At 41.6% G+C, this 26,747-nt stretch overlaps 1 protein-coding gene across 3 annotated transcripts in view; it reads right to left on the minus strand.

Moving 5' to 3' along the window:
- LOC109878502 (RNA-binding protein with multiple splicing) overlaps window positions 1-26,747 on the minus strand; it is a 68,531-nt gene that overhangs the window by 32,286 nt on the left and 9,498 nt on the right. For all 3 annotated transcript variants that reach the window (XM_031832606.1, XM_031832604.1, XM_031832605.1), the window contains exons 2-3: window positions 17,607-17,684; window positions 13,593-13,631 (exon numbers count right to left, since the gene is read on the minus strand). In XM_031832606.1, the coding sequence (XP_031688466.1) occupies window positions 13,593-13,631; window positions 17,607-17,684 (117 nt within the window). The remainder of the gene's footprint in view (window positions 1-13,592; window positions 13,632-17,606; window positions 17,685-26,747) is intronic.

Genomic DNA, 26,747 nt, shown 5'->3' on the forward strand with positions numbered 1-26,747 from the left:
GTACTAGTTTGGTATCAAAAGAACAAACATGCAGTACTAGTTTGGTATCAAAAGGACATAAATATGCAGTACTAGTTTGGTATCAAAAGACAAACATGCAGTACTAGTTTGGTATCAAAAGACATAAATACGCAGTACTAGTTTGGAATAGGAAGGTCTCTATGCTGAAAACAATTTTTGGCTATGAACACGGGAGACACTTTTTCAATAGATTCCTGAACACAAAATCAGAGAGGGAGAGAGAAGAAAAGAGACGTGGAGAGAGAGGGGGAGAGAGAGAGAGAGAGAGAGAGAGAGAGAGAGAGAGAGAGGAGAGAGAGAGAGAGAGAGAGAGAGAAGAGAGGGGAAGTAGAGAGAGAGAGAGAGAGAGAGAGAGAGAGAAGAGAGGGGAAGTAGAGAGAGAGAGAGAGAGAGAGAGAGAGAGAGAGAGAGAGAGAGAGAGAGAGAAGAGAGGGAAGTAGAGAGAGTTTTTTAAACATGTTGTTCTCAAGAGGCTAAGCCACAGTGGGCGATGTAGAAAGCTTTCTAGAAAGACAGAGAGCGGGAGGAGAGAGAGAAAGAGAGAGAGAGAGCGAGACGGCTTGCTATATATGGAGACGGCTGTGTTCTCTGCAGGAATGATTGATTTTCATTAGCACTGTCATTACCATTAGTCAGGAAGGATCAACTCACAGTGCAATGAACACATAACATGGGAGAGGCATTCAAAACAACGCCTTGAGTCCGTTACACTGAATGACAACTACAGAAGTATCCTATGACATCTGGCATAAGGCAAACACATAAGTCCTCAAAATACTGACAACTTGAAGAGGAAATGAATATAAGCAAAGACAGCTTTCCGTTTGTCGATCCCGTCCATGAGGAATCTCGACGACCATTACCCCGTTTTAATGAATGTGTTATCTCTTTATGGGACATTAAGTGTCATTTGGCATTAAGTACATTGACGTAAGCTAAACTGCCTAGCTCTCCAAGTGGACACACACCAGACAAGCTCATTTTCAGCCACTTCAGAGAGCGAAAAGATACGGTCAGAGACTCATTATTGTTCCTAGGCCGTCGTTAGGAAATATGAATTTGTTCTTAACTGACTTGTCTAGTTAAACAAAGGTAAAAAATAATAATACAATTGTCAAAACCTTCGCTAGTGTTCCATAGGGCTCTGGTCTAAAGTAGTGCACTATATAGGGAATAGTGTTCCATAGGGCTCTGGTCTAAAGTAGTGCACTATATAGGGAATAGTGTTCCATAGGGCTCTGGTCTAAAGTAGTGCACTATATAGGGAATAGTGTTCCATAGGGCTCTGGTCTAAAGTAGTGCACTATATAGGGAATAGTGTTCCATAGGGCTCTGGTCTAAAGTAGTGCACTATATAGGGAATAGTGTTCCATAGGGCTCTGGTCTAAAGTAGTGCACTATATAGGGAATAGTGTTCCATAGGGCTCTGGTCTAAAGTAGTGCACTATATAGGGAATAGTGTTCCATAGGGCTCTGGTCTAAAGTAGTGCACTATATAGGGAATAGTGTTCCATAGGGCTCTGGTCTAAAGTAGTGCACTATATAGGGAATAGTGTTCCATAGGGCTCTGGTCTAAAGTAGTGCACTATATAGGGAATAGTGTTCCATAGGGCTCTGGTCTAAAGTAGTGCACTATATAGGGAATAGTGTTCCATAGGGCTCTGGCCTAAAGTAGTGCACTATATAGGGAATAGTGTTCCATAGGGCTCTGGTCTAAAGTAGTGCACTATATAGGGAATAGTGTTCCATAGGGCTCTGGTCTAAAGTAGTGCACTATATAGGGAATAGGGTGCCATTTGAGACAGAGCCTTACACAGAGATGGCCCCACAAATTTCTTTCCATCTCCTTTCCCCTTTGAACATCCCACAAGAGTGTCTGCAAGCACGCTATCTGAGAGCCAAACGACATGACATAATAGGTAGGCAAAGAACTACATAAATGTAAAATAAGAATACAGACTTTTATATTCTCATGCCTTAGCAATGCATGCAACGTGTACTCATGATAACGGCTACACTGCAGTCATCCATTTTGTTACATTGCCGGAGCTGGAGACTTATATTTCCCTCGCTAACTTTAAAAAGCAGGGAATATCTCACTGGTCATCCCCAAAGCCAACACTTCCTTTGGCCGCCTTTCCTTCCAGTTCTCTGCTGCCAATGACTGGAACTAATTGCAAAAATCGCTGAAGCTGGAGACTTATATTTCCCTCACCAACTTTAAACATCAACTATCTGAGCAGCCAACCGATCGCTGCAGCTGTACATAGCCCATCTGTAAATAGGCCACCCAATGTACCTACCTCATCCCCATATTGTTTTTATTTACTTTTCTGCTCTTTTGCGCACCAGTATTTCTACTTGCACATCATCATCATCTGCCCATCTATCACTCCAGTGTTAATTTGCTAAACTGTAATTACTTCGCTACTATGGCCCATTTATCGCCTTTCCTCCTCACTTTCCTCCTCCTCACAAACTGTATATAGACTTTCTTTTTTTCTACTATATTATTGACTATAGGTTTGTTTATTCCATGTGTAACTCTGTGTTGTTGTATGCAGGTCCTTATCCTAAAACCAGTTCAAATCAAATCAATTTAAATTCAACAGATGTAGACCTGACTGTGAAATGCTTACTTACAAGCCCTTAACCAACAGATGTAGACCTGACTGTGAAATGCTTAGTTACAAGCCCTTAACCAACAGATGTAGACCTGACTGTGAAATGCTTACTTACAAGCCCTTAACCAACAGATGTAGACCTGACTGTGAAATGCTTAGTTACAAGCCCTTAACCAACAGATGTAGACCTGACTGTGAAATGCTTAGTTACAAGCCCTTAACCAACAGATGTAGACCTGACTGTGAAATGCTTACTTACAAGCCCTTAACCAACAGATGTAGACCTGACTGTGAAATGCTTACTTACAAGCCCTTAACCAACAGATGTAGACCTGACTGTGAAATGCTTACTTACAAGCCCTTAACCACAGATGTAGACCTGACTGTGAAATGCTTACTTACAAGCCCTTAACCAACAGATGTAGACCTGACTGTGAAATGCTTACTTACAAGCCCTTAACCAACAGATGTAGACCTGACTGTGAAATGTTTACTTACAAGCCCTTAACCAACAGATGTAGACCTGACTGTGAAATGCTTAGTTACAAGCCCTTAACCAACAGATGTAGACCTGACTGTGAAATGCTTAGTTACAAGCCCTTAACCAACAGATGTAGACCTGACTGTGAAATGCTTACTTACAAGCCCTTAACCAACAGATGTAGACCTGACTGTGAAATGCTTAGTTACAAGCCCTTAACCAACAGATGTAGACCTGACTGTGAAATGCTTACTTACAAGCCCTTAACCAACAGATGTAGACCTGACTGTGAAATGCTTACTTACAAGCCCTTAACCAACAGATGTAGACCTGACTGTGAAATGCTTAGTTACAAGCCCTTAACCAACAGATGTAGACCTGACTGTGAAATGCTTACTTACAAGCCCTTAACCAACAGATGTAGACCTGACTGTGAAATGCTTACTTACAAGCCCTTAACCAACAGATGTAGACCTGACTGTGAAATGCTTAGTTACAAGCCCTTAACCAACAGATGTAGACCTGACTGTGAAATGCTTACTTACAAGCCCTTAACCAACAGATGTAGACCTGACTGTGAAATGCTTAGTTACAAGCCCTTAACCAACAGATGTAGACCTGACTGTGAAATGCTTATTTATTTATTTATTTATTTATTTTACCTTTATTTAACCAGGTAGGCAAGTTGAGAACAAGTTCTCATTTACAATTGCGACCTGGCCAAGATAAAGCAAAGCAGTTCGACAGATAAAACGACACAGAGTTACACATGGAGTAAAAACAAACATACAGTCAATAATGCAGTATAAACAAGTCTATATACAATGTGAGCAAATGAGGTGAGAAGGGAGGTAAAGGCAAAAAAGGCCAAGATGGCAAAGTAAATACAATATAGCAAGTAAAATACTGGAATAGTGGTTTTGCAATGGAAGAATGTGCAAAGTAGAAATAAAAAAATAATGGGGTGCAAAGGAGCTAAATAAATAAATAAATTAAAATTAAATACAGTTGGGAAAGAGGTAGTTGTTTGGGCTAAATTATAGGTGGGCTATGTACAGGTGCAGTAATCTGTGAGCTGCTCTGACAGTTGGTGCTTAAAGCTAGTGAGGGAGATAAGTGTTTCCAGTTTCAGAGATTTTTGTAGTTCGTTCCAGTCATTGGCAGCAGAGAACTGGAAGGAGAGGCGGCCAAAGAAAGAATTGGTTTTGGGGGTGACTAGAGAGATATACCTGCTGGAGCGTGTGCTACAGGTGGGAGATGCTATGGTGACCAGCGAGCTGAGATAAGGGGGGACTTTACCTAGCAGGGTCTTGTAGATGACATGGAGCCAGTGGGTTTGGCGACGAGTATGAAGCGAGGGCCAGCCAACGAGAGCGTACAGGTCGCAATGGTGGGTAGTATATGGGGCTTTGGTGATAAAACGGATTGCACTGTGATAGACTGCATCCAATTTGTTGAGTAGGGTATTGGAGGCTATTTTGTAAATGACATCGCCAAAGTCGAGGATTGGTAGGATGGTCAGTTTTACAAGGGTATGTTTGGCAGCATGAGTGAAGGATGCTTTGTTGCGAAATAGGAAGCCAATTCTAGATTTAACTTTGGATTGGAGATGTTTGATATGGGTCTGGAAGGAGAGTTTACAATCTAACCAGACACCTAAGTATTTGTAGTTGTCCACGTATTCTAAGTCAGAGCCGTCCAGAGTAGTGATGTTGGACAGGCGGGTAGGTGCAGGCAGCGATCGGTTGAAGAGCATGCATTTAGTTTTACTTGCATTCAAGAGCAATTGGAGGCCACGGAAGGAGAGTTGTATGGCATTGAAGCTTGCCTGGAGGGTTGTTAACACAGTGTCCAGAGAAGGGCCGGAAGTATACAGAATGGTGTCGTCTGCGTAGAGGTGGATCAGGGACTCACCAGCAGCAAGAGCGACCTCATTGATGTATACAGAGAAGAGAGTCGGTCCAAGAATTGAACCCTGTGGCACCCCCATAGAGACTGCCAGAGGTCCGGACAGCAGACCCTCCGATTTGACACACTGAACTCTATCAGAGAAGTAGTTGGTGAACCAGGCGAGGCAATCATTTGAGAAACCAAGGCTGTCGAGTCTGCCGATGAGGATATGGTGATTGACAGAGTCGAAAGCCTTGGCCAGATCAATGAATACGGCTGCACAGTAATGTTTCTTATCGATGGCGGTTAAGATATCGTTTAGGACCTTGAGCGTGGCTGAGGTGCACCCATGACCAGCTCTGAAACCAGATTGCATAGCAGAGAAGGTATGGTGAGATTCGAAATGGTCGGTAATCTGTTTGTTGACTTGGCTTTCGAAGACCTTAGAAAGGCACGGTAGGATAGATATAGGTCTGTAGCAGTTTGGGTCAAGAGTGTCCCCCCCTTTGAAGAGGGGGATGACCGCAGCTGCTTTCCAATCTTTGGGAATCTCAGACGACACGAAAGAGAGGTTGAACAGGCTAGTAATAGGGGTGGCAACAATTTCGGCAGATAATTTTAGAAAGAAAGGGTCCAGATTGTCTAGCCCGGCTGATTTGTAGGGGTCCAGATTTTGCAGCTCTTTCAGAACATCAGCTGAATGGATTTGGGAGAAGGAGAAATGGGGAAGGCTTGGGCGAGTTGCTGTTGGGGGTGCAGTGCTGTTGTCCGGGGTAGGAGTAGCCAGGTGGAAAGCATGGCCAGCCGTAGAAAAATGCTTATTGAAATTCTCAATTATGGTGGATTTATCAGTGGTGACAGTGTTTCCTATCTTCAGTGCAGTGGGCAGCTGGGAGGAGGTGTTCTTATTCTCCATGGACTTTACAGTGTCCCAGAACTTTTTTGAGTTAGTGTTGCAGGAAGCAAATTTCTGCTTGAAAAAGCTAGCCTTGGCTTTTCTAACTGCCTGTGTATAATGATTTCTAGCTTCCCTGAACAGCTGCATATCACGGGGGCTGTTCGATGCTAATGCAGAACGCCATAGGATGTTTTTGTGTTGGTTAAGGGCAGTCAGGTCTGGGGAGAACCAAGGGCTATATCTGTTCCTGGTTCTAAATTTCTTGAATGGGGCATGTTTATTTAGGATGGTTAGGAAGGCATTTTTAAAAAATATCCAGGCATCCTCTACTGACGGGATGAGATCAATATCCTTCCAGGATACCCCGGCCAGGTCGATTAGAAAGGCCTGCTCGCAGAAGTGTTTCAGGGAGCGTTTTACAGTGATGAGTGGCGGTCGTTTGACCGCTGACCCATTACGGATGCAGGCAATGAGGCAGTGATCGCTGAGATCTTGGTTGAAGACAGCAGAGGTGTATTTAGAGGGGAAGTTGGTTAGGATGATATCTATGAGGGTGCCCGTGTTTAAGGTTTTGGGGAGGTACCTGGTAGGTTCATTGATAATTTGTGTGAGATTGAGGGCATCAAGTTTAGATTGTAGGATGGCTGGGGTGTTAAGCATGTTCCAGTTTAGGTCGCCTAGCAGCACGAACTCTGAAGATAGATGGGGGGCAATCAGTTCACATATGGTGTCCAGAGCACAGCTGGGGGCAGAGGGTGGTCTATAGCAGGCGGCAACGGTGAGAGACTTGTTTTTAGAGAGGTGGATTTTTAAAAGTAGAAGTTCAAATTGTTTGGGTACAGACCTGGATAGTAGGACAGAACTCTGCAGGCTATCTTTGCAGTAGATTGCAACACCGCCCCCTTTGGCAGTTCTATCTTGTCTGAAAATGTTGTAGTTTGGAATTAAAATGTCTGAGTTTTTGGTGGTCTTCCTAAGCCAGGATTCAGACACAGCTAGAACATCCGGGTTGGCAGAGTGTGCTAAAGCAGTGAATAGAACAAACTTAGGGAGGAGGCTTCTAATGTTAACATGCATGAAACCAAGGCTATTACGGTTACAGAAGTCATCAAAAGAGAGCGCCTGGGGAATAGGAGTGGAGCTAGGCACTGCAGGGCCTGGATTCACCTCTACATCGCCAGAGGAACATAGGAGGAGTAGAATAAGAGTACGGCTAAAAGCTATGAGAATTGGTCGTCTAGAACGTCTGGAACATAGAGTAAAAGGAGGTTTCTGGGGGCGATAAAATAGCATCAAGGTATAATGTACAGACAAATGTATGGTAGGATGTGAATACAGTGGAGGTAAACCTAGGTATTGAGTGATGAAGAGGGAGATATTGTCTCTAGAAACATCGTTGAAACCAGGAGATGTCATTGCATGTGTGGGTGGTGGAACTAATAGGTTGGATAAGGTATAGTGAGCAGGACTAGAGGCTCTACAGTGAAATAAGCCAATAAACACTAACCAGAACAGAAATGGACAAGACATATTGACATTAAGGAGAGGCATGCTTAGTCGAGTGATCAAAAGGGTCCGGTGAGTGGAGAGGTTGGTTGGTGATTTAGACAGCTAGCCAGGGCATCGGTAGCAAGCTAGCATAGGATGGAGGTCTGTTGTTAGCTACCTCTTGCGTTCCGTCAGTAGATTAGTGGGGTTCCGTGTGGTAGAGGGGATTAATCCAAATCACACAACAACAACAAAAATAAAAACAATAGATATAGTTATAGAGGCCCAAGAAGAAAACATAATAATAATAATAAAAAATAAAAAAATATATAAAAAAAATTTTTTGTCCGATTGTCTATTCAGATAGCAGCCGGTAAGACAGCTAACGGTTAGCAGGCCGCAGATGGGCGTTCAGGTAACGTCGCGACGGAGGAGCCAGCCGAATAACTCCTTCGGGTAGATAACGTCGGCAGTCCAGTTGTGAAGGCCCGGTGGGGCTCCGCGAAAGCAGTAAAACGGGTCCGGATAGGTGACTGCAGCCCAGGTGTGATTGATGGAACTCAGGAGTGATTGACGGAGCTTGCTAGCTCCGGAATAATTGATGTTTGCTCCGGAATCGACGAAGGCCGATAGTCACACGGATAGCAGCTAGCTAGCTGTGAGATCCGGGTATGAATGTCCAGAGAGCAGTCGAAATCCAGGGACATGGAGAGAAAAATTGGTCCGGTATGTTCCGTTCCGAGCCGCGCTGCGCCGTACAGAACTGGCGATAGATTTTCGAGCTTAGTTACAAGCCCTTAACCAACAGATGTAGACCTGACTGTGAAATGCATAGTTCCAAGCCCTTAACCAACAGATGTAGACCTGACTGTGAAATGCTTAGTTACAAGCCCTTAACCAACAGATGTAGACCTGACTGTGAAATGCTTAGTTACAAGCCCTTAACCAACAGATGTAGACCTGACTGTGAAATGCTTAGTTACAAGCCCTTAACCAACAGATGTAGACCTGACTGTGAAATGCTTAGTTACAAGCCCTTAACCAACAGATGTAGACCTGACTGTGAAATGCTTACTTACAAGCCCTTAACCAACAGATGTAGACCTGACTGTGAAATGCTTAGTTACAAGCCCTTAACCAACAGATGTAGACCTGACTGTGAAATGCTTACTTACAAGCCCTTAACCAACAGATGTAGACCTGACTGTGAAATGCTTAGTTACAAGCCCTTAACCAACAGATGTAGACCTGACTGTGAAATACTTAGTTACAAGCCCTTAACCAACAGATGTAGACCTGACTGTGAAATGCTTAGTTACAAGCCCTTAACCAACAGATGTAGACCTGACTGTGAAATGCTTAGTTACAAGCCCTTAACTAAAAATGCAGTTCATGAAATAGAGTTAAGAAAATACTTACTAAATAAACTAAAGTTATTATTATTCTTATTAAATAAAATCTAAAAATAACACAAGGAAATTACATAAAAACAACGAGGCTATATACAGGGGGTACCGGTACTGAGTCAATGTGTGTTGGCACAGGTTAGTTGAGGTCATTTGTAAAGAATATGCATGGATAATAAACAGCGAGTAGCAGCAGTGTGAAAACACAGTGTGTGTGTGTGTGTGTGTGTGTGTGTGTGTGTATCACATTTTTCAGCAGTCCCATGGCTTGGAGGTAGAATCTGTTAAGGAGCCTTTTGGTCCTAGACTTGGCACTCCGATACCTCTTGCCGTCCGGTAGCAGAGAGAACAGTCTATGACTTGGGTGACTGGAGTCTTTGAATATTTTTGGGGCCTTCCTCTGACACCGCCTATTGTATAGGTCCTGGATGGCAGGAAGCTTGGACCTAGTGATGTACTGGGCAGTACGCACCACCCTCTGTAGTGCCTTGCAGTCAGATGCCGAGCAGTTGCAATACCGGTCAGGATGCTCTCGATGGTGCAGCTGTAGAACTTTTTGAGGATCTGTGGACCCATGCCAAATCTTTTCAGTCTCTTGAAATGTGTTGTCATGCTCACTGCCGAGCAGTTGCAATACCGGTCAGGATGCTCTCGATGGTGCAGCTGTAGAACTTTTTGAGGATCTGTGGACCCATGCCAAATCTTTTCAGTCTCTTGAGGGGGGGGGGGATGTGTTGTCATGCTCACTTCACAAATGTCTTGGTGTGTTTAGACCATGATAGTTGGTTGGCGATGTGAAACTCTCGGTCCGCTCCAATTCAGCCCAGTCAATGTTAATGGGACCTGTTTGGCCCTTCTTTTCCTATAGTCCTATAGTCTTTGTCTTGCTCACATTGAGGGAGAGGTTGTTGTCCTGACACCACATTGCCAAGTCTCTAACCTCCTCCCTATAGGCTGTCTCATCGTTGTCGGTGATCAGGCCTACCACTGTTGTGTCATCAGCAAACTTAATGATGATGTTGGAGTCGTGCCTGGCCACGCAGTTGTGGGTGAACAGAGAGTACAGGAGGGGACTAAGCACACACCCCTGAGGGGCCCCAGTGTTGAGGATCAGCGTGGCAGATGTGTTGTTGCCTACCCTTACTACCTGGGGGCGGCAGGAAGTCCAGGGTCCAGTTGCAGAGGGAGGTGTTTAGTCCCACGGTCCTTAACTTAGTGATGAGCTTCGTGGGCACTGTGGTGTTGAAAACGAAGCTGTAATCAATGGACAGCATTCTCACATAGGTGTTCCTTTTGTCCAGGTGGGAAAGGGCAGTGTGGAGTGCGATTGAGATCGCGTCATCTGTGGATCTGTTTGGGGCGGTATGCAAATTGGCATGGGGTTTCCCGGAATGATGGTGTTGATGTGAGCCATGGCCAGCCATTCAAAGCATTTCATGGCTACCGAAGTTCTTTTGTAAAAACTAGCGAGAATCTCACAACATTAGGAACCACCTGTGTCCTTGGTTCTTCCATTTGATGTCAGCACTGTTCATAATAATAATGTGCTTCATAGATGCTGCTGAATGCAGGTGCAACGACAACGGAAATGCAACAATTCCTCTAGCTAAGGCTTCAACCACAGTTTTCACTCTACAGTAGCAATCGTGCCATTCAGCTCATAAATTAGCTACAGATGGATTTTCCTCCGCACTAAGGCTTCAATTTAACCTTTCACCCCAGCAGCCATGTTGGAGTGTCCTCCAGCTAATGTTTCAATTTAATCCTTCACTTTAGCTAAATATGTGGACTTTTTAGAAATTCATCACTCCACTCTGTTAAATAAATTGAACAGTCATTATTAACATCAGATGGGCCTCACGTCCTCCACCATGTCTAGTGCATATAATCGAACTAAACCATTTGATGTGTTACAGTCTACCCACCCATAAAGGGATAACTGAGATATAGTGTAACGTGTTACAGTCTACCCACCCATAAAGGGTTAACTGAGATATAGTGTAACGTGTTACAGTCTACCCACCCATAAAGGGTTAACTGAGATATAGTGTAACGTGTTACAGTCTACCCACCCATAAAGGGTTAACTGAGATATAGTGTAACGTGTTACAGTCTACCCACCCATAAAGGGTTAACTGAGATATATTACGTGGCCTTTGGACTTATTCATTTAAAAAACGTCCTCTTGATAAAGTTTCCTCCAGTTCCCTTATGGAGGTTCCTTCAGTTCTCATAAACTTGTTTTGCATTTCTAATGTAATTCCCCACACTACACTCACACCCACCAGCATCCACCAGACACACACAAAATAAGAATACACTTTCATACACTTCAATAAAACTATCATAACATAAGGAGAGGTACGTCCTTACTCTACTGAGGCTTTGCTTGTAATTGCTTTCTCCCAGCAGGCCCCTGATATCCTAATGCCAAGGGCACATCTTATCTCAAACTTTAACCCAAACACCAGATGTGCTCAGGATGGCGATGCTACAGGTATTTAGGTCAGTTCCATAGTGCTGTGATGAGCTATTTTTTTATTTTTATTTTTTAACTACATTTTAACAGCCTGCTGAGGGACTGAGCCATGTCTAAACTACACTGAAACAGCCTGCTGAGGGACTGAGCCATGTCTAAACTACACTGAAACAGCCTGCTGAGGGACTGAGCCATGTCTAAACTACACTGAAACAGCCTGCTGAGGGACTGAGCCATGTCTAAACTACACTGAAACAGCCTGCTGAGGGACTGAGCCATGTCTAAACTACACTGAAACAGCCTGCTGAGGGACTGAGCCATGTCTAAACTACACTGAAACAGCCTGCTGAGGGACTGAGCCATGTCTAAACTACACTGAAACAGCCTGCTGAGGGACTGAGCCATGTCTAAACTACACTGAAACAGCCTGCTGAGGGATCGAGCCATGTCTAAACTACACTGAAACAGCCTGCTGAGGGACTGAGCCATGTCTAAACTACACTGAAACAGCCTGCTGAGGGATCGAGCCATGTCTAAACTACACTGAAACAGCCTGCTGAGGGACTGAGCCATGTCTAAACTACACTGAAACAGCCTGCTGAGGGACTGAGCCATGTCTAAACTACACTGAAACAGCCTGCTGAGGGATCGAGCCATGTCTAAACTACACTGAAACAGCCTGCTGAGGGACTGAGCCATGTCTAAACTACACTGAAACAGCCTGCTGAGGGACTGAGCCATGTCTAAACTACACTGAAACAGCCTGCTGAGGGACTGAGCCATGTCTAAACTACACTGAAACAGCCTGCTGAGGGACTGAGCCATGTCTAAACTACACTGAAATAGCCTGCTGAGGGACTGAGCCATGTCTAAACTACACTAAAACAGCATGCTGAGGGACTGAGCCATGTCTAAACTACACTGAAATAGCCTGCTGAGGGACTGAGCCATGTGTTCACTACACTGAAACAGGCTGCTGAGGGATCGAGCCATGTCTAAACTACACTGAAACAGCCTGCTGAGGGACTGAGCCATGTGTTCACTACACTGAAACAGCCTGCTGAGGGACTGAGCCATGTCTTAACTACACTGAAACAGTCTGCTGAGGGACTGAGCCATGTCTAAACTACACTGAAACTTCCTGTTGAGGGACTGAGCCATATCTAAACTACACTGAAACAGGCTGCTGAGGGACTGAGCCATGTCTAAACTACACTAAAACAGCATGCTGAGGGACTGAGCCATGTCTAAACTACACTGAAACAGCCTGCTGAGGGACTGAGCCATGTGTTCACTACACTGAAACAGGCTGCTGAGGGATCGAGCCATGTCTAAACTACACTGAAACAGCCTGCTGAGGGACTGAGCCATGTCTAAACTACACTGAAACAGCCTGCTGAGGGACTGAGCCATGTCTAAACTACACCGAAACTTCCTGTTGAGGGACTGAGCCATGTCTAAACTGTTCACTACACTGAAACTTCCTGTTGAGGGACTGAGCCATGTGTTCACTACACTGAAACTTCCTGTTGAGGGACTGAGCCATGTCTAAACTACACTGAAACTTCCTGTTGAGGGACTGAGCCATGTCTAAACTACACTGAAACAGCCTGTTGAGGGACTGAGCCATGTCTAAACTACACTGAAACAGCCTGTTGAGGGACTGAGCCATGTCTAAACTACACTGAAACTTCCTGTTGAGGGACTGAGCCATGTGTTCACTACACTGAAACTTCCTGTTGAGGGACTGAGCCATGTGTTCACTACACTGAAACTTCATGTTGAGGGACTGAGCCATGTCTAAACTACACTGAAACTTCCTGTTGAGGGACTGAGCCATGTCTAAACTACACTGAAACAGCCTGTTGAGGGACTGAGCCATGTCTAAACTACACTGAAACTTCCTGTTGAGGGACTGAGCCATGTCTAAACTACACTGAAACTTCCTGTTGAGGGACTGAGCCATGTCTAAACTACACTGAAACTTCCTGTTGAGGGACTGAGCCATGTCTAAACTACACTGAAACAGCCTGCTGAGGGACTGAGCCATGTCTAAACTACACTGAAACAGCCTGTTGAGGGACTGAGCCATGTCTAAACTACACTGAAACAGCCTGCTGAGGGACTGAGCCATGTCTAAACTACACTGAAACAGCCTGTTGAGGGACTGAGCCATGTCTAAACTACACTGAAACAGCCTGCTGAGGGGACTGAGCCATGTCTAAACTACACTGAAACAGCCTGTTGAGGGACTGAGCCATGTCTAAACTACACCGTGTGGAAAAATGATGTATTTTTTACTTACCTGTTTTGAGGTGAGTTTTATCAATGATCCCTCATAACCCTAAAACAAAGACCAAGACAAATTGTTAGCATAAACAGCAAAAACATGTATAAGTATATACTATTTGATGCTATGATAGTCTTCAACATGACAGTATAGACTCTATTTGATGCCATGATAGTCTTCAACATGACAGTATAGACTCTATTTGATGCTATGATAGTCTTCAACATGACAGTATAGACTCTATTTGATGCCATGATAGTATTCAACATGACAGTATAGACTCTATTTGATGCCATGATAGTATTCAACATGACAGTATAGTATAGACTCTATTTGATGCCATGATAGTATTCAACATGACAGTATAGACTCTATTTGATGCCATGATAGTATTCAACATGACAGTATAGTATAGACTCTATTTGATGCCATGATAGTCTTCAACATGACAGTATAGACTCTATTTGATGCCATGATAGTATTCAACATGACAGTATAGACTCTATTTGATGCCATGATAGTCTTCAACATGACAGTATAGACTCTATTTGATGCCATGATAGTATTCAACATGACAGTATAGACTCTATTTGATGCCATGATAGTATTCAACATGACAGTATAGTATAGACTATATTTGATGCCATGATAGTCTTCAACATGACAGTATAGACTCTATTTGATGCCATGATAGTATTCAACATGACAGTATAGACTCTATTTGATGCTATGATAGTCTTCAACATGACAGTATAGACTCTATTTGATGCCATGATAGTATTCAACATGACAGTATAGACTCTATTTGATGCCATGATAGTATTCAACATGACAGTATAGTATAGACTCTATTTGATGCCATGATAGTATTCAACATGACAGTATAGACTCTATTTGATGCCATGATAGTATTCAACATGACAGTATAGTATAGACTCTATTTGATGCCATGATAGTATTCAACATGACAGTATAGACTCTATTTGATGCCATGATAGTATTCAACATGACAGTATAGTATAGACTCTATTTGATGCCATGATAGTATTCAACATGACAGTATAGACTCTATTTGATGCCATGATAGTATTCAACATGACAGTATAGACTCTATTTGATGCCATGATAGTATTCAACATGACAGTATAGACTCTATTTGATGCCATGATAGTCTTCAACATGACAGTATAGACTCTATTTGATGCCATGATAGTCTTCAACATGACAGTATAGACTCTATTTGATGCCATGATAGTCTTCAACATGACAGTATAGACTCTATTTGATGCTATGATAGTCTTCAACATGACAGTATAGACTCTATTTGATGCCATGATAGTATTCAACATGACAGTATAGACTCTATTTGATGCCATGATAGTATTCAACATGACAGTATAGTATAGACTCTATTTGATGCCATGATAGTATTCAACATGACAGTATAGTATAGACTCTATTTGATGCCATGATAGTCTTCAACATGACAGTATAGTATAGACTCTATTTGATGCCATGATAGTCTTCAACATGACAGTATAGACTCTATTTGATGCCATGATAGTATTCAACATGACAGTATAGACTCTATTTGATGCCATGATAGTATTCAACATGACAGTATAGTATAGACTCTATTTGATGCCATGATAGTCTTCAACATGACAGTATAGACTCTATTTGATGCCATGATAGTCTTCAACATGACAGTATAGACTCTATTTGATGCCATGATAGTCTTCAACATGACAGTATAGACTCTATTTGATGCCATGATAGTCTTCAACATGACAGTATAGACTCTATTTGATGCTATGATAGTCTTCAACATGACAGTATAGACTCTATTTGATGCCATGATAGTATTCAACATGACAGTATAGACTCTATTTGATGCCATGATAGTATTCAACATGACAGTATAGTATAGACTCTATTTGATGCCATGATAGTATTCAACATGACAGTATAGTATAGACTCTATTTGATGCCATGATAGTCTTCAACATGACAGTATAGTATAGACTCTATTTGATGCCATGATAGTCTTCAACATGACAGTATAGACTCTATTTGATGCCATGATAGTATTCAACATGACAGTATAGACTCTATTTGATGCCATGATAGTATTCAACATGACAGTATAGTATAGACTCTATTTGATGCCATGATAGTCTTCAACATGACAGTATAGACTCTATTTGATGCCATGATAGTATTCAACATGACAGTATAGACTCTATTTGATGCCATGATAGTCTTCAACATGACAGTATAGACTCTATTTGATGCCATGATAGTATTCAACATGACAGTATAGTATAGACTCTATTTGATGCCATGATAGTATTCAACATGACAGTATAGACTCAATTTGATGCCATGATAGTCTTCAACATGACAGTATAGACTCTATTTGATGCCATGATAGTATTCAACATGACAGTATAGACTCTATTTGATGCCATGATAGTATTCAACATGACAGTATAGTATAGACTCTATTTGATGCCATGATAGTCTTCAACATGACAGTATAGACTCAATTTGATGCCATGATAGTATTCAACATGACAGTATAGACTCTATTTGATGCTATGATAGTCTTCAACATGACAGTATAGACTCTATTTGATGCCATGATAGTATTCAACATGACAGTATAGACTCTATTTGATGCCATGATAGTATTCAACATGACAGTATAGTATAGACTCTATTTGATGCCATGATAGTATTCAACATGACAGTATAGTATAGACTCTATTTGCTGCCATGATAGTATTCAACATGACAGTATAGACTCTATTTGATGCCATGATAGTATTCAACATGACAGTATAGTATAGACTCTATTTGATGCCATGATAGTCTTCAACATGACAGTATAGACTCTATTTGATGCCATGATAGTATTCAACATGACAGTATAGACTCTATTTGATGCCATGATAGTATTCAACATGACAGTATAGACTCTATTTGATGCCATGAGAGCATTCAACATGACAATATAGACTCTATTTGATGCTATGATAGTCTTCAACATGACAGTATAGACTCTATTTGATGCCATGATAGTCTTCAACATGACAGTATAGACTCTATTTGATGCCATGATAGTCTTCAACATGACAGTATAGACTCTATTTGATGCTATGATAGTATTCAACATGACAGTATAGACTCTATTTGATGCCATGATAGTCTTCAACATGACAGTATAGACTCTATTTGATGCTATGATAGCATTCAACATGACAGTATAGACTCTATTTGATGCCATGATAGTATTCAACATGACAGTATAGACTCTATTTGATGCTATGATAGCATTCAACATGACAGTATAGACTCTATTTGATGCCATGATAGTATTCAACATGACAATGATCAAATCAAATCAAATTCAAATTTTGGTTCAACTGATGATGTCACATGTAACATTAATTTGACTTGACATACGGTGTTAATAAAAACATTGTGAATGTGTTAAATGTTTATTCATTTACATATTTTGACTCAAAGTCTCATAAATGCCTAAGCGTGTTGGTGTTACTGGTCGTTGGTTAGTCGTGAGAAAGAAAGAAAAAAAAACATATGTTGAGGCCCCCTTGAAAATGTACCTGATTAGCCAAAATGTACTGCTTTTTAAACACTTACATGATACACCCTCTCAATGTACACACCCAGTGCATGACCAAAGCGCTGTATCAGATGGATCTGTGGTGTTATTACACTTGGTAGCAACATGCATAGTTCCTGTGCCATGAAAATGCTTGTTTATGTTCTGTATCTGCACTGACCATGTGTTATTCTCTCAAAACTACTTTTTTTTTGGAGACACCTGGTATTCCCCCCCCCCCCCCCTTCCATATGATTACAGGTTTAGTTTTGATTGTATTCCAGGTTGAGGAATGCAGGCAGTTTTCCATTGCCATTTATTTCCTCGTCACTAATGGAGGCCTGTTTGAACAGAGGCCTTATCAATTGTTTCATATCATCCATGTTAACGCGTGCACACACCTTAAATGGTCTGAACAGGAGATACAGCTCCCGCGGCTTTATATCCAGAGGTAGTCCACTGACAAATAACGTGCGGACCTAAAGAGGAGGAGATGAGGAGGAGAGAGAGAGAGAGGGAGAGAGAGAGAGAGAGAGAGAGAGAGAGAGAGAGAGAGAGAGAGAGAGAGAGAGAGAGGGAAAGAAAGAGAAAGAGAAAGAGAGAGAGAGAGAGAGAGAGAGAGAGAGAGAGAGAGAGAGAGAGAGAGAGAGAGAGAGAGAAAGAGAGAGAGAGACGTTCATGTATTTTTCATTAACCTTCAGTGATTATAAATAGCTACCGTACCTGACAGATGATGTAGGACATTGAAACAGAGAAATGGAGTCTGAAATGGTCTGATAAGCTCAGTAATTCAGTAATTTACGTTACAAGTATGTGAAATACACTTGAAGCCAAGGTAAAAAACCTTTGAAATATAATACACACAACCGATACAAGCATCACTTAACTCCATCATCCCTCCCTCCCTCCCTCCCTCCCTCCCTCCCTCCCTCCCTCCCTCCCTCCCTCCCTCCCTCCCTCCCTCCCTCCACAACGTACACTTTCCTTTGTAAGCATACTACGTTTCTCTATGTAATCTACGGCCCACTGAGTTTTATGGCCGTCCTCCCCTGGCAGTTTCTACCTTCTGTTTTACGTTTGAACTTTCAACTTGGGAGATGTGAGCAAGAGGAGAACGTGCTGCATTATGACGTATATATATGTCAGATTAGAATGACATGAAGAATTCTGATCCTGGTTTTTCTCTAGCAAGAGTGTGTGAAAACCTTGTGAAGACTTACAGAAAACGTTTGACCTCTGTTATATACCCTTTGTTGGCAATGACAAAGTATTGAGATAAACTTTTGTTATTGACCAAATACTTATTTTCCACCATAATTTGCAAATAAATTAATTAAAAATCCTAATGTGATTTTCTGTATTTTTTCCCCTCATTTTGTCTGTCATAGTTGAAGTGTACCTATGATGAAAATTACAGGCCTCTCTCATCTTTCTAAGTGGGAGAACTTGCACAATTGGTGGCTGACTAAATACTTTTTTGCCCCACTGTATATGTCAGATTAGAATGACATGAAGAATTCTGATCCTGGTTTTTCTCTAGCAAGAGGTTGATCTGTGAAGAAGAAAAAAAACGACATGAGAATGATGAGGCTTCTTTCTCATACAGTCATGCTCTGGGAATTGATAGGCTCAAAGATAGGTTCAGGAACGGGATTGGTTACAGCACACAGGAAGTAACCCGGTGGGGCAAAACTGGTCGCAATGACGTCATGGTCTTTTTTTTTGTCACCAGATAAATACATTGTCGTCATGAAAAAGACGTATTTAACCTGGTTGTAACAGAGATTTTGTCATTTGTTACATGACCTCTCGTTAAACAGAAAACCACTTTACAACCAGGAAGTGATGTCACTAAAACAGATTTAGGGGTGGCCTGAGTGTAGACTCTATTTGATGCTATGATAGTATTCAACATATAGAACAAGGAGGGTTATAGTAAAGCTTAGCAGGGATAGGATATCTATGATCTAAAAACTCTTGTGCAGTGAATTGAAAACCAGGGCTCTCCATTTGTACAATGATGAAGGACATGAACGTGAAGAATTGTGTCCCTACAAGGGGAAGAATAGGAGGTTTTTTATTTTATTTTATTTCGCCTTTATTTAACCAGGTAGGCTAGTTGAGAACAAGTTCTCATTTACAACTGCGAACTGGCAGTATATTCAACTAGCAAAGTAAAATGTTAGTTTTTTTGTCGTCAATGTCCAAGCTAAGAACGCATACACATTTAGTCCAGTGTCAACGAATGTGCAATCAAACCTTTATTTAACTAGGCAAGTCAGTTAAAGAACAAATTCCTATTTACAATGACGGCCTACTTCTACCAGGCCTCATGTGAATACTTACTATGTATATGACATCATTGACATCCCTGATTAATTTGCTAGAAAAGATAACTTTCCAAATTAAAATAATAATTTGATTAAACATTTTTTTGCAACCGCCGGACGCATCTACTAAGACTACCACATGCCACATTAATGTCAGCTTGGGGGCCGAATTCGGCACGCAGGCCTTTAGTTTAAGACCGTGGATTCTAAGTTAAAGCTGTCTAAGTAGATCTGAATTTAGCCATGTAGAAATTCAGAGGAGTGTGGATTTCACAACTCACCATTTAGCACAACAGGAAGTGAACAGATGAAGTGGTAAAACATCCATCCAAAGCAACGTGAAACCCCCAAGCCGATGCCAAAACTGCACCGAAACAAACAGAGAAGCCTAGCAACTCCAGAGCTGGCAAGCCGAACCGCCAGCTGGCTAATTCAACCTCGATGACTTTCTCACCTTAGCTTTTATCTTATCTGAGTCAAGCCAACTCTACAGATCTGTCACTGGTGTCTGTCAACGGCAGATTGTGTGTCATAGCTGCACTAGAACATCAAGGCAGTTGCTGACAGCCAGTAAGGACTGTAAAACAATGAGTGAAAAAGTAGAAGAGTAAAAAAAATATGAAAAAAAATATAAGGGTAGAGGAGATCTGATTAAAAGTCTACTCAGGTGCCTAATTACTGTGGTGAGGCAAAACTGAGAGTTTGGCACATTTTCAAGACAATCGAAAAGTTCAGTTGAATTATTTGAACCTATTTTCATCTAACTGTTTCGGGGTGACAATTTATGGTCTTTTATCATGTGTTCATTCTCATCAACTGAGAAAGGTTACTGAACTGTCCTGCTGTGGGTTTAAACCCTAACAACTCCATTACTAGGTTATTGAACTCTCACGCTGTGGGTTTAAACCCTAACAACCCCCTTACTAGATTACTGAACTGTCCTGCTGTGGGTTTAAACCCTAACAACCCCCTTACTAGATTACTGAACTGTACTGCTGTGGGTTTAAACCCTAACAACCCCCTTACTAGATTACTGAACTGTCCTGCTGTGGGTTTAATCCCTAACAACTGCATTACTAGGTTACTGAACTATCCTGCTGTGGGGTTACACCCTAACAACTCCATTACTAGGTTACTGAACTGTCACGCTGTGGGTTCAGCCCCTAACAACTCCATTACTATGTTACTGAACTGTCCTGCTGTGGGTTTAATTCCTAACAACTCCATTACTAGGTTACTGAACTGTCCTTCTGTGGGTTAAAACCCTAACAACTCCATTATTAGGTTACTGAACTGTCCTGCTGTGGACTTAATTCCTAACAACTCCATTACTAGGTTATTGAACTGTCCTACTGTGGGTTTAAACCCTAACAACCCCCTTCCTAGATTATTGAACTGTCACGCTGTGGGTTTAAACCCTAACAACCCCCTTACTAGATTACTGAACTCTCCTGCTGTGTGTTTAAAGCCTAACAACTCCATTACTAGGTTACTGAACTGTCACGCTGTGGGTTCAGTCCCTAACAACTCCATTACTATGTTACTGAACTGTCCTGCTGTGGGTTTAATTCCTAACAACTCCATTACTAGGTTACTGAACTGTCCTGCTGTGGGTTTAAACCCTAACAACTCCATTATTAGGTTACTGAACTGTCCTGCTGTGGGTTTAATTCCTAACAACTCCATTACTAGGTTACTGAACTGTCCTGCTGTGGGTTTAATTCCTAACAACTCCATTATTAGGTTACTGAACTGTCCTGCTGTGGATTTAAACCATAACAACTCCGTTATTAGGTTACTCAACTGTCCCGCTGTGGGTTTAAACCCTAACAACTCCATTACTAGGTTATTGAACTGTCGTGCTGTGGGTTTAAACCCTAACAACCCCCTTACTAGATTACTGAACTGTCCTGCTGTGGGTTTAAACCCTAACAACTAAATTACTAGATTACTGACCTGTCCTGCTGTGGGTTTAAACCCTAACAACCCCCTTACTAGATTACTGAACTGTCCTGCTGTGGGTTTAAACCCTAACAACTCCATTACTAGGTTACTGAACTGTGCTGCTGTGCGTTTAAACCCTAACAACTCCATTATTAGGTTACTGAACTGTCCTGCTGTGGGTTTAATTCCTAACAACTCCATTATTAGGTTACTGAACTGTCCTGCTGTGGGTTTAATTCCTAACAACTCCATTACTAGGTTACTGAACTGTCCTGCTGTGGGTTTAATTTCTAACAACTCCATTATTAAGTTACTGAACTGTCCTGCTGTGGGTTTAATTCCTAACAACTCCATTACTAGGTTACTGAACTGTCCTGCTGTGGGTTAAAACCCTAACAACTCCATTATTAGGTTACTGAACTGTCCCGCTGTGGGTTTAAACCCTTACAACTCCATTACTAGGTTACTGAACTGTCACGCTGTGGGTTAAAACCCTAACAAATCCATTACTAGGTTACTGAACTGTCCTGCTGTGGACTTAATTACTAACAACTCCATTACTAGGTTACTGAACTGTCCTTCTGTGGGTTAAAACCCTAACAACTCCATTATTAGGTTACTGGACTGTCCTGCTGTGGACTTAATTCCTAACAACTCCATTATTAGGTTACTGAACTGTCCTGCTGTGGGTTTCATTCCTAACAACTCCATTACTAGGTTACTGAACTGTCCTGCTGTGGGTTTAATTTCTAACAACTCCATTATTAAGTTACTGAACTGTCCTGCTGTGGGTTTAATTCCTAACAACTCCATTACTAGGTTACTGAACTGTCCTGCTGTGGGTTTAAACCCTAACAACTCCATTATTAGGTTACTGAACTGTCCCGCTGTGGGTTTAAACCCTAACAACTCCATTACTAGGTTACTGAACTGTCACGCTGTGGGTTAAAACCCTAACAACTCCATTACTAGGTTACTGAACTGTCCTGCTGTGGACTTAATTACTAACAACTCCATTACTAGGTTACTGAACTGTCCTTCTGTGGGTTAAAACCCTAACAACTCCATTATTAGGTTACTGAACTGTCCTGCTGTGGACTTAATTCCTAACAACTCCATTATTAGGTTACTGAACTGTCCTGCTGTGGGTTTAATTCCTAACAACTCCATTACTAGGTTACTGAACTGTCCTGCTGTGGGTTTAATTTCTAACAACTCCATTATTAAGTTACTGAACTGTCCTGCTGTGGGTTTAATTCCTAACAACTCCATTACTAGGTTACTGAACTGTCCTGCTGTGGGTTTAAACCCTAACAACTCCATTATTAGGTTACTGAACTGTCCCGCTGTGGGTTTAAACCCTAACAACTCCATTACTAGGTTACTGAACTGTCACGCTGTGGGTTAAAACCCTAACAACTCCATTACTAGGTTACTGAACTGTCCTGCTGTGGACTTAATTCCTAACAACTCCATTACTAGGTTACTGAACTGTCCTGCTGTGGGTTTAATTCCTAACAACTCAATTACTAGGTTACTGAACTGTCCTGCTGTGGCCTTAATCCCTAACCAGTCTATTATAAGGCTACTGAAACACTCTGGACGTGTCAAGACGAGGACTCCCAACATTGAGTCCACTATACAGTCAGAACAATTGGACATTCCATATCTGAGTTGGACCATGCTCTACTGCGTTATTAGTATGACGTTAGTTATTGTTTTGCATGATATATGCTGGAACGCATGTGGTATTGTGGTGCTGTCAGACACTGTCAGATGTTAGATGAAGGTCAAATGTGTTAACAGTTCTCCACACACATCTGCTATCGACTAGTTATATATTTTTTTTTTGCTTCTCCCAGACTACTACGAAAAGACATGGGTGTAGACAGGTGTCCTACTGTGTCCAGTGAGGTGAGATATTACACTTTTACTATGCAGTAAACTGATTAGAAGCCTATAGCTGCACTCAACCAGACTCAGTGGTTCTGGAGAATAAAATTAAATATGATGAAAGTATATGACATGATGCAGGACATATGCAGTGTTTTTTTTATAGCAATATCAAATCATTTCTGGGTAGCAAGTAACTACCCTACTGTAATAGTTTTCCATTCAAATTTTTAGCAAAACACTATTTCTCAAGCAAAATGTTGCTACGACTGTCTGGGAGTGGTCTGAGTGAGGGAAGGGAAAAGTGAATAGTAGCTGTTTTAGGCAGAGAGGTTTGGAACTCTCTTTCTTATTAGTCTATTAACCCATTTACCGTCTGGTGATGTCACCAGGCAAACCTAAACTCCCGCCAATGCAAACAGGCTGATTAGAAGGTCCTATGTAGATTGTATTTTTAACCCGCAAATATTTTTTAAAATTTAAAATTTGTTTAATGAGGCAGTCAGTTAAGAAAAAATTGGTAACTGGTAGCCTCTGCTTGAAATCAGCTAGATGAAATTCAAATCCTAGATCAATGTCTGCTATTTCGGTGTGGAAGGAGTACTAATTCTACTGTGTTTAGAGTGATTGACCTTGTTTGATCCAAAGGGACAGCAAGGCTTTTATTTAACCTTTATTTAACTAGGCAAGTCAGTTAAAAGAAAGCATTTTTACTTTCAATGACGGCCTAGGAACAGTGGGTTAACTGCCTGTTCAGGGGCAGAACGACAGATTTGTTACTTGTCAGCTCAGGGGTTTGAACTTACAACCTTCTGGTTACTAGTCCAACACTCTAACCACTAGGCTACCCTATAATAAAACTGTTTCATTTTTTTCACATGTATATAGTGGTCGTATTATCAGCTGCTGTACAATATGATACAAAAACAAACAATACCAAAAAAAAAATACTGAATTTTGACTGCACTGGGCATTTAATTGATTTAAGCCATGTTTTAGAACATTCTCCTGAGTCACTGTGAGTTTTCCACCTGCATTCCCATAGTGCTGAGGTGCCCTGTTTCTGGCTTGGAATCATTGACCATTTATGGTGCTCTCATGCACACCAACCCGCTGAGTGTACTTCAATCAAAAACAGCAGACCCACCACCAGCCAGCTGAGAACTTCACAAAGTGCACACAGTGCCGTTACCTGGCAACAGTTAGCAAAGCTCGGTGCGCACCGGGGCCAAAAACATCAGATCCTATTAAGGCCACCGTTGCTGTGTGTCCCGCGGGAGGAATGCACCTCTAATCAGCCCTCTATGATGCCATTGCCTGTGAATGAAGTCATCACCTCAACTGCGATGGCCAAAGACAACTATTGGGGGTCCCAGAGCCACCTAAAGACTCTAAAAATTGTATTGTGACTACTAGAACAAAGTCATCAACTCCAACTGTAGCTCTAACTGAGGAGATGTCAAACCATTTCCACCCTGACCATTTCCACCCTGACCATTTCCACCCTGACCATTTCCACCCTGACTCTAGAACAAAGTCATCAACTCCAACTGTAGCTCTAACTGAGGAGATGTCAAACCATTTCCACCCTGACCATTTCCACCCTGACTCTAGAACAAAGTCATCAACTCCAACTGTAGCTCTAACTGAGGAGATGTCAAACCATTTCCAAAACAATGGCCATAAGTAACACCTTTCACACAAAATGAAGGCTGTTTTCAGAATCAATAACAACCGAAGCCAAAGTCACCATACTCTAAAAACATATAACCTGATTAGCTACCAATATATCGACGCTTACAGTATAAACCATTTCAGTAACAAAACAGTTTGAGTCTGTAGAAAGGGAAAGATATTTCTCACCCATTATAACGGTTATTGTTTACTCCATGTGTAACTCTGTGTTGTCTGTTCACACTGCTATGCTTTATCTTGGCCAGGTCGCAGTTGCAAATGAGAACATGTTCTCAACTAGCCTACCTGGTTAAATAAAGGTGAAATAAAAAAAAAATATATATATATTAATTCATTAATAATAACAAATTTGTGACAATTGTAAAGAGCTACTGATGAACAGAAAAATAAAGAACCATCTGTACAGACTTAGATAAAGACTTTTATTCTGAGTTAGATTTTTTTTTGTATAATTATTAAATGATCTGTCTGATCATAAAATTCATACAACTATATCTATGTCACAATTGATTGTTTCATAAGCAATTATAATATTCATAAATCGATGATTTCTAATGTATGGAATGCGTCCTTTCTTCAAGTCAGAGATGCATGGCTTCAGGTAGGTGTTCTGAGTTCGAGTTCATGTGCTTTTTTTTGACCACCCGTTTCTGTTTAAAATGAGAGACATGACCTCGGAGTGTGAGTGGGATGAATATTATTTGTGTCGGAGCCAAGTTCCGTAGATAGAGGACTCAGGTGTGGTAGGGAGAGATCTGGCCCTGGAGTTTGGTCTTGGCATTGTGAGGTCTGATTTGTGTGTGTGTATAAATTTGTCCTATTTCACAAATGTGCAAGTGTGTATTAATACACATGTGAAATGGAAAGATATTTTTGTCACTGTTCTCTGTTATTGTCAGTCTCCTTCATGCTTATAGTTTTTTTTATGGTTAAGAGAAACTGAAGGCCTTCTAAGTGTCAAACGACCCAAAATGGATGAATCCATCTAAGGCTGTTGTTAATCCTGCATGAGTCAGGGTGAAAACAAAAGGTCAAGTTCCCCATTCAAGATCAGAGGTCATAGCAAGGTTAGTGTTTGGGTCATGGGTTAACTGAGAGGTCAAATACACTAAAACCAAGAAAGGGGTTTGAACCACCGATCACTGCCTCTCAAAGGTCTGTCAATGTTAAGGCAAGTGACTGAAGCCAGAACACGTTAAAACAAAATATACTTTTGTTTATTAAACAAGTGACTGAAGCCAAAAAACGTATAAACAAATGATTGAAAACAGAGCAAATAAAGAGCTGTCTTTAGGTGTTGTGTTCTCCTTGTCTTCCTCTCATTTAAACTGAACCCCGTCCTAAGCCTTTAGGTTTCTTCATTTCCTGTCAATCAACCGCCGTTCATCTTGAACCCAGAGACAGGCTGCGAGGGGTATTTTAACACGTCAACAGGAAGGATATTTTCACAGACTGTCAAGTAGATTGTCTGTTTTTGGGCTACATTTACAGCTGCCTCAGTATGCTAAATAGCTATTTCCTCTCCCTATACACTTCCTCCTCTCTGTGGTAAGACCCGTCCCCTCTCTGTGATAAGACCCTCCCCCCTCTCTGTGATAAGAACCTCCCCCCTCTCTGTGGTAAGACCCTCCCCCCTCTCTGTGGTAAGACCCTCCCCCCTCTCTGTGGTAAGACCCTCCC

This window comes from Oncorhynchus kisutch, linkage group LG9 (assembly GCF_002021735.2).
Source record: "Oncorhynchus kisutch isolate 150728-3 linkage group LG9, Okis_V2, whole genome shotgun sequence".
Taxonomy (NCBI): domain Eukaryota; kingdom Metazoa; phylum Chordata; class Actinopteri; order Salmoniformes; family Salmonidae; genus Oncorhynchus; species Oncorhynchus kisutch.